Here is a 10,056-nt window from a genome sequence, read left to right as displayed (position 1 = left end):
ACAATTCCATCCATGTCTTTCCCCTCCATTCTTCCACTGTTCGTTCATTCCATCCACTATGTGTGTTCCACCACCTCATTGATTCCATTCCTCCATTGTGGTCCTGTTCATTCCATCCATTTGTTTCCCATGTTCGTTCCCTGTTTCAATTCCATATTCCATTTGTTCAGTGTTCATTCCGTTTCATTCCACCTCCGTGTGATTCTGTTCGTTCCATCCACCTCATTTTCATTCCTGGTCCATCCACCTCCATGTTTGGGTTTCATTCCACCTCTGTGTTCGTTCCTGGGTTTCCGTTCCATCCATTCCTGGGTCCATCCACCTCATTGTTCCACTGTTTCAGTTCCCCACTGCTTGGTTTCGTTCCATCCTGTGTTTCGTTCCTGGGCTGTCCATCCATTCCCTCGTGCTGGGTCCGTGCTGGTCATTCCACCTCCATTGACAATTTCCTGGGTTTCGTTCCATCCACCTCATTGACAGTTCCACTGGGTTTCGTTCGTTCCTGGGTTTCCACTGTGGGTTTCGTCCATCCACCTCCGTGTTTCCGTTTCGGTCCACCTCCGTGTGGTTTCTTCCTTCCACCTCAGTGTGTTTCGTTCCATCCTCGTGTCGTCCTGGGTCAGTGCTGGGTTTCGATTCCTCCTCAGTGCTTGGTCCACCTCATTGTTCGATTCCATCCATTGTTCCGTTTCGTTCGTTCCTCCTGTTCCGTTCCACACTGTGGTGCAAGTTCCTGGGTTTCAGTTCCTCGGTGTGGATTCCACCTCAGTGTTCCGTTCCTGGTCCTCCTGTTCCTCAGTGTGGTCCATCCCTCCGTGTGGGTGTGTTCGTGTTCGTTCGTGTGTTCCTTGGTTCACCTCAGTGTGGTTCCATCCTCGTGTGTCCACCTCGTGTTCCTGGGTGGTCTCTGTGCTGGGCTGGTCCTCGGTGGCTGGGTGGTCAGTGTTCCTGTGTTCGTTCCTGGTTGTCCACCTCGTGTTCAGTGTGTGGTCCTTGTTGGATTCCATCCGTGTTGGTTTCAGTTCCACCTCAGTGTTCAGTTTGTTCCTGTCCCTCGTGTCCTTCCTCTTCCATTTCCATGTATTGATTCCTGGGTGTTCCTCGTGTTTCAGTTCTATTTGGTTTCAGTTCCACCTCGGTGTGGTTGGGTTTCGTTCCTCACCACCTCGGTGTTGGTTTCGGTCCACGTGTGGTCCCTGGGTTATCCTCAGTGCCGTTCCACCTGGGTTTCAGGTCCATTGTCCACTGGGTTTCGGTGTGGTCAGTTCCGGTGTGATTCCAGTGTGTGGTTCCTGGGTGTGCCTCGGTGGCTGATTCCTCCTGGGTGTTGGTTGGTGCTGGTCCACCTTGTTGTGTTTCGTTCCACCTCCGTGTGCCATTCCTGCCACCTCAGTGACAATTCCCACACAGACACCCCCCACCACCTCAGTGACAATTCCCACACAGACAATTCCCCTATCACCTCAGTGACACCACCACACAGACACCCCCATCACCTCGGTGACAATCCCTGCACACAGACAATTCCCCATCACCTCAGTGATAATTCCCACACAGATAATTCCCACACAGACAATTCCCCATCACCTCAGTGACAATTCCCACACACAGACACTTCCCCATCACATCAGTGACAATTCCCCACACAGACAATTCCCCATCACCTCAGTGACAATTCCCCACACAGACAATTCCCACACACAGACACTCCAGACCCTCACCCACCACAGACACTCCATCACCTCAGTGACCCTCACCTCAGACAATTCCCACATCCACACAGACACCCCCATCACCTCAGTGGACAGTGACAATTCCCCACACAGACACCCCTCCATCACCTCAGTGACAATTCCCACACAGACAATTCCCCATCACCTCAGTGGATAATTCCCACACAGACAATTCCCCATCACCTCACAATGACACACAGACAATTCCCATCACCTCAGTGGCACACAGACAATTCCCCTCCTCACAGACAATTCACCACCACCTCACACCCCAGACACCCCACAGACAATTCCCCATCACCTCAGTGGCACAATTTCCCCACACAGACAATTCACCACCTCACAGACAATTCCCCACACAGACAATTCACCACCTCACAGACAATTACCCACACAGACAATTCACCACACCTCAGTGACAATTCCCCACACAGACAATTCCCCATCACCTCAGTGACAATTCCCCACACACACAGACAAGACTTCCCCATCACCTCAGTGACAACTTCCCCACACAGACAATTCCCCACTCCCCACACTGACAATTCCCCACACAGACAATTCCCCATCACATCAGTGACAATTCCCCACACAGACACCCCCACTCACCTCAGTGGCAATTCCCCACACAGACAATTCCCCATCACCTCAGTGACAATTCCCCACACAGACAATTCCTCCATCACCTCAGTGACAATTCCCCACACAGACAATTCCCCATCACCTCGGTGACAATTCCCCGCACACAGACAATTCCCCACACAGACAATTCCTCACCACCTCAGTGACGATTCCCACACAGACAATTCCCCACCACCTCAGTGACGATTCCCACACAGACAATTCCCCATCACCTCAGTGGCAATTCCCCGCACAGACAATTCCCCATCACCTCGGTATCCCCGCACAGACAATTCCCCACCACCTCAGTGACGATTCCCACACAGACAATTCCCCATCACCTCAGTGACAATTCTAACACAGACAATTCCCCATCACCTCAGTGACAATTCCCCACACAGACAATCCCCCATCACCTCAGTGACAATTCCCCACACAGACAATTCCCCACACAGACAATTCCTCACCACCTCAGTGACGATTCCCACACAGACAATTCCCCACCACCTCAGTGACGATTCCCACACAGACAATTCCCCATCACCTCAGTGGCAATTCCCCGCACAGACAATTCCCCATCACCTCGGTATCCCCGCACAGACAATTCCCCACCACCTCAGTGACGATTCCCACACAGACAATTCCCCGCACTGGCAGTTACCCACACAGACAATTCCCCATCACATCAGTGACAATTCCCCACACAGACAATTCCCCATCACCTCAGTGACAGTTCCCCACACAGACAATTCCCCACACAGACAATTCCCCATCACATCAGTGACAATTCCCCACACAGACAATTCCCCGCACTGGCAGTTACCCACACAGACAATTCCCCATCACATCAGTGACAATTCCCCACACAGACAACTCCCCACACAGACAATTCCCCACACAGACAATTCCCCACACAGACAATTCCTCACACAGACACTTCCCCACACTGGCAGTTACCCACACAGACAGTTCCCCACACAGACAATTCCCCACACAGACACTTCCCCACACAGACAATTCCCCACACAGACAATTCCCCACACAGACAATTCCTCACACAGACACTTCCCCACACTGGCAGTTACCCACACAGGCAATTCCCCATCACCTCAGTGACAGTTACCCACACAGGCAATTCCCCATCACATCAGTGACAATTCCCCACACAGACAATTCCCCACACAGACAATTCCTCACACAGACAATTCCCCACACTGGCAGTTACCCACACAGGCAATTCCCCATCACATCAGTGACAATTCCCCACACAGACAATTCCCCACACAGACAATTCCCCACACAGACAATTCCTCACACAGACAATTCCCCACACTGGCACTTCCTCACACTGGCAGTTACCCACACAGGCAATTCCCCATCACATCAGTGACAATTCCCCACACAGACACTTCCCCATCACCTCAGTGACAATTCACCACACAGACAATTCCCCATCACCTCAGTGACAATTTCCCACACAGACAATTCCCCACCACCTCAGTGGCAATTCACCACACAGACAATTCCCCATCACATCAGTGACAATTTCCCACACAGACAATTCCCATCACCTAAGTGACAATTCACCACACAAACAATTCCCCATCACCTCAGTGACAATTCTAACACAGGCAATTCCCCATCACCTCAGTGACAATTCCCCACACAGACAATTCCCCATCACCTCAGTGACAATTCACCACACAGACAATTCCCGCCCGCCCACTTCACAGCAAGTTAGGAGGCGTGAACTTTACGCAATCTGTGGCGACCATATCGCACACAGTTTGTGATCAAAGCGGGCCGGAAATTGACACGCTTTGATACGCACAGCCCGCAGTGTTTGCGAGTAGGTTGCGGGATGTTCACGACTGGTTCACGCAAGTGGCACGAAGATCATGCGTACCAGATTTTTTGAACATTTCAAAAGTTTATTTGAGGTACTGGTACGCAGCGCCGCACAGTTTACGCACACTTCACAACACTTTACGCCGAATATACTCATTGCCACGCAAAATTGCGTACCAGAGCGGGGACAAGATTCGTGCAAGTCTCAGGGTGGCTTTAAGCATATCGAAACATACAACTCTGACATTAAATAACAGCAATCTATAAACTATATTTCTGATTTGTTGCACCAATTAGTTTTACTTTTCTTTCGAATGTAGATCGTTGTCTTTCAGTTTAATGAGTTCATTGTCAGATTGATTAACTTGAAATTCACTTGGAATGGCAAATCTAATGCACTGATTAGTTAATCCCATCTCCTATCACAAGTGAATATCCCTACTGCACAGATTAGTTAATCCCATCGCCCCTAACAAGTGAATACTCTAATGCACAGATTAGTAAATCCCATCTCCCCTAACAAGTGAATACCCCTACTGCACAGATTAGTTAATCCCATCTCCCCTAACAAGTGAATACACAAAACAGGTGTGGGGAAATGTCATAATCATCACTCGTTTATTACTCAAAATAATCCACCATCGGTGGTACATGAGTATAACAAAGGAGTACATACAATATGTTCATCAAGATGACTAAATGATACATCAATGAAAGTGTTCACAAACAATCTTAATGAACTTGGATACTTGGTAGATATTTTACTTGAAAAAAGTTGACGGAACTTTGACAAATCGGGCCAGGAACTATAAAAAGGTTCTTTTAACAACGATTTACGGGTGTCTGCAAAATACTTACATTTAAACAAATAGTGAAACTCATCTCCAATCAAATGTGAATCACATGAGTTCCACAATCTGTGTTCTTTTGGGGTATTTTGCCATCTCCGAGGTTCTATGGGAAGTTTATGGTTGCATGTTCTAAATTTGAGGATCGGTTTAGAAATATCATCTGAGAGAAGTAGGTATTGTACAAATCTGGGAGAGCGCTTCAGAACTTTATAATATATTCCTTTAGAGGAATTCTGCATATCGCTAGTCCATGATTGCAAAAAATGGTCTTTTAAAATTAATTCAAAATTTGAATTCGATTATAGATGAGGGTTGACAAAAACATCAGGCAATCCGCACTGACAGAGGTGGGGAAAAGTCCTGTGGGGAATTGTCCTAGTGGGGAATTGTCCTGATGGGGAAATTCCATACACTCGTTTGAAACCCCTTGTTTTGAAAACCTTAATTGATCAAAATGTCGGTAAGATTATTCTTAATGTCACTGGCACATTGTTGCGTGCATCGGGTCGTCAGGCTCGCTGACTTGGTTGACACATGTCATCGTTTCTCAATTAAGTAAGCCAAAACTAATGCTGTTGATCACTGGATTGTATGGTCCCGAATCGATTATTTACAGACCGCCGCCATATAGTGCTGAGTCCAAGACGCGAGCAAACAAACAAACAGTCCGTGTGTAGTATTGCGATACAGAGAAATCTCAGCCAAGTGCGTTTTGATATAAAATATAACTCCTGTGAAAGACGGATCTCGATTTATTGCATCTAGTTATGTTTAGTTTCATTTCGTATATAAATCGTTGTGTTCTTTAGTCTCCATTCTGTGGCATTCTTGTAATACTCTTCTAGTGTCTCTCCAGGATACACTGCCCTTTTCCTGTCTCTGGGGATTTGGAATTCCCGTGTCTTGAATAAGTTCTTCAACATTTTATAGTTGACTGTCCTACCAAAAACAGCAATCCGGTAAAGGAACATGTCCAGCACTCTCATCAGCTTGTGGTTGACATAGTGGAAGCTTATTGTAAGCTGAGAGCAGCACTCGGGAAGCTGTGTGGAGAATAGAAAACATAATGAGTGAGTGAGTTTAGTTTTACGCCGCACTCAGCAATATTCCAGCTATATGGCGGCAGTCTGTGAATAATCGAGTCTGGACCAGACAATCCACTGATCAACAGTGAGTGAGTGAGTTTAGTTTTACGCCGCACCCAGCAATATTCCAGCTATATGGCGGCGGTCTGTAAATAATCTGTCTGGACCAGACCATCCTGTGATCAACAGCATGGGCATCGATCTGCGCAATGGGGAACCGATGACATGTGTCAACCAAGTCAGCGAGCCTGACCACCCGATCACGTTTGTCGCCTCTTACGACGAGCACTGGTTGCTGAAGATCAATTTTAATCCGGATCTTCATCAAAGATGCCAGTCTGAATTCCATTTCAGTCGCCTTCAAATTTTAGACTCCCTGACGCTGATTTCCTATAAAGGGATTGCCAGATCTTCATACGGCAGGATATCTTATCAAAATAGAATTACACTCCCGTTTTAATGAGAATAAAGACATTGGCTACATGATTGTAAGAAAGACCAATTATGCGTATACTAGAGCAATTCGATGAACGCTGTAGATATGACTGGTTGTATGAAATATATAGATAATCTCACCCAAATGTCTACTGATATCAATTATATCAACACGAGTTGATAAAGTTACAAATATACTATCCCAAAAAGAAACGCATAGGCATTTTGTATTTATCAAAAATCTATTAATTTCCTTTTGCGTTCAAACAATCGTCAAAATATGTACCAAAAGTGTTCATAACATGGTTTTACACAATTGTGCAAGTCAAAAATCGATTTTACCCGAAAATGTTGATTTTGATGAGATTTCTTACAAGGATTAAAAGGGCATCGCAACAACGCAACAGAAAGCACCTTGAAGTTGAAATTGTGCAGCAAAGAGCATACCCTGTCTGGCTATAAAAATCCAGATTACTTTCGGAAATCGACATCGTTTTGAAGCAGATTCAAGGTCAAATCACTACGCCACGTCTTGACGCTGCGACTCGGAACATCGCCAATGAAAGAATGCAAGCTGGAAGTTATCAATCTTTTGTTGTCAGGCGTCTGAATGTTAGTCTAGCAATATAACACGGCCTGCAGCTCGTTACAACCAAACAGGTATAACAAATGACCGTTCCCGTACAGGCAGACCTCGAGTCACCCAAGATCGGTGCATCCGGGTACTACATTTACGTGATCGTACTGTCTCGGGTGAGAGCACAGCAGCTAGGGTGCCTGGACTTCGGAGAATATCCGGTCAAACGGTACGGAACAGGTTGAGAGAGATTGGACTGAGAGCCAGGAGACCCGACGTCGGGACCGTGCTACGTCGTCGCCATCGCGTTCAAGGTCTCCGTTAACTAAAATTATCCACATGGTTATAAAGACATGACCTTATTCTAAACTGATGTAAAAAAATATGCACTAAAGTCTATTTGTGGACGAGTTATGCATGTTTGAAAATATAATATTTTCGCAACGGATTTCTGGCCTATGCGATATATCATGCTTAAGACAGTGGAACGTGGTCAGTTAGTCTGTAATATTTCCACTTTCCAATAACATATATATATAACGTTAAAAAGGTTTGTGAAAATGTGTCCATTTTTCTCGATGTAAATACACATGCATCTTTTTCCTAGGGTCGTGTCTCAAATCTGACTCGTATTTTTTCCTTCAAATGATCGTCTCACTTCGCAGGAGTTGTATATTTTATCTGCGATTTCGGTTATTGTCTCGAAAAAAAATCGAATATAAATACTACCAGGAGATGAGGGTTTTAAATAGAGAATCTCAATCATGTGTCTGTTGATATCAATTATATCAACACGAGTTGATAAAGTTACAAATATATTTGTACTGTTATTTTTACCTTTATCAACGAGTGTTGACATAATTGATATCAGTAGACACGAGGGTTAGATTTTATTTATCATTAAAAATCATTCTTCATTAGTTTTCAATGAAAAATGTACCTCTCTCAACACCGTACAACTATTAGACTTGCAGTGCAGTGATGTCATTGCATTGTGACGTCGTCAACTCGATGACTCATAGCATTGTCAGGGCATTGTACAAAATCTACTCTCAAAACGATATCTCCTAGGAGATATCATATGATATCACACGAGCGATATCTCCTGTGAAACACAGTTTTGGAAGATACATATTGGGGAAGACCAGGTTAGAAATGGTCTTCAGCAACTATGCCTGTCGTAAGATGCGATTAACGGGATCGGGTGGTCCAATATTACACTTTCTCCACTATAATGCAATTCTAACCAGGATGTTCGTTTGAATTCTAGATAACGCGGTGATGTTTCTGGAATATTGCTAAAACGGCATAAAACTAGACTCACTCACCCACTCGTTTATCTCCAGTTATGCTTACCGTTTTATATTTGATAGCACTAAAGCTCGTCAGAAAATTACTTTCTCCTGGGAGGAACGCTTCTGGACTGGCAGCATGGAAGGACGATCTGTTAAACCTGTCCACCGAGAGGTAAGTGGACACAGAAGCTTTATACAAACACCGGCCAGTCTCAATGTCCTCGCTTCCTCCGGCTTGTCTACATCTACCAGGAACTCTGTAACCCTGCTCGACCAATCGCCGGAGAGCTGCTCTACTCAACACGTAGCCTGCACCACCACCCATGTAGCCATTTGGCGAAAAATGAACAAAATGGTCCCCAACGTAGACAGGCTTACTCGAATTTAAGTGGGCCAGGAAGAACTTGAGGTTTTCAACGATCACATACGAATCATCGTCAGCTTTGAGAAACCAGTCGTATTGTTCAAGATATGTGTTGTACATGTGCGTGAAGGTTTGCACGATCTTCTCTGTCAGAGTGTCATGGTGGTCACGAATGTCCAGTCCCAGGATGTCGGGTCCTGTTTTGTTGGTGGTCATCACGTACAGAATCTTGTCACATCTCCTGCCCCACGTTGCGTTGACGGCCTTCAGTTTTGTGTCCATGTAGACTTCCCTCGTGGTGATGAAGCAGGCAAGCCGGACCTTCCTTGAAACAGCAGCTGCCAGGGGTTGTCAACCACCACTGAAAGATGTGCAAAAGCGAGGGTAGTGATTCGTTTCGGTTTAAGCATATTTTCATTCATGAAAGAATCTGGTTTGGTAAACAAACAAAGCTTTGCTTTTGTGAATGCCTCACCAGTACAAATATAATACAAATAGAACACACAAGAGCTAGACAAAAGAGATACAATGAAATAGACAAAATGAAATTATCTAAAATCGTAACATCGTCTGTGCATTGAAAATTCTAATGAACAGCCCGCTTGCAGTTACGTTTCATTATTTTGTTAAGGTAATTGTTATGTATTATTTGGTTTAGACTGTTTTATAGAATCGTTTAGTCTTGCAAATGAATTGGTGGAGGGACTCTATAATATTCTTATTTTCATTATTGGTAGTTGGCGGTGTTCGTATAACACAGTTTGGATTCGGTTTTGTCTGTTTGTTGTTAAAGCCACACTCAGTAATTTTTATGGTATACGGCGGCGTTGGTATGTAAATAATCGAGTCTGGACCAGACAATCCAGTGACCAACATCATGATCATTGCTATACGCAATTGGATACGATGACATGTGTTAACCAAATCAGTGAACCTGACCACCCGATCCCGTTTTTGCTTCTAACATCAAGCATGGGTTGCTGATAGTGCTGTAACGATGCATCGAATAATAGATGGATTGCAATTGTTCAGTCTGCGATAGCAATTAATCGATAGTAGAAACGAAAACCTATTGATGCAATGACAGCATGTGTGACTATCGATAGTTTAGTAATTGACATCCGTTGATAAATATTCGGCGCAAAATACAGGAAGTATCAGATTTGTTCCATTTGATTTAGAGTTATCCGCCCCTGTTACTTCTTAAATAAACATGGCGACAAACACGGCATGCGACTCGGAGTTTG

At 45.0% G+C, this 10,056-nt stretch overlaps 1 protein-coding gene across 1 annotated transcript; it reads right to left on the bottom strand.

The window, feature by feature from the left end:
• Positions 1-5,814: 5,814 nt before the first annotated feature.
• LOC124272222 (glycoprotein-N-acetylgalactosamine 3-beta-galactosyltransferase 1-B-like) lies at positions 5,815-9,091 on the bottom strand. The gene is made up of 2 exons (XM_046707374.1): positions 8,507-9,091; positions 5,815-6,096 (listed from the first exon to the last, which is right to left on the bottom strand). Exons 1-2 carry the CDS (start codon positions 9,089-9,091, stop codon positions 5,815-5,817), a joined length of 867 nt encoding a protein of 288 aa, XP_046563330.1.
• Positions 9,092-10,056: the final 965 nt, after the last annotated feature.

This window comes from Haliotis rubra, unplaced genomic scaffold, assembly GCF_003918875.1.
Source record: "Haliotis rubra isolate DU_JTF1 unplaced genomic scaffold, ASM391887v1 Scf1673, whole genome shotgun sequence".
In the NCBI taxonomy this organism is placed as follows: domain Eukaryota; kingdom Metazoa; phylum Mollusca; class Gastropoda; order Lepetellida; family Haliotidae; genus Haliotis; species Haliotis rubra.
Note: the sequence above shows the minus strand (reverse complement) of the source record. Positions and strands in the feature narration are given on the sequence as shown.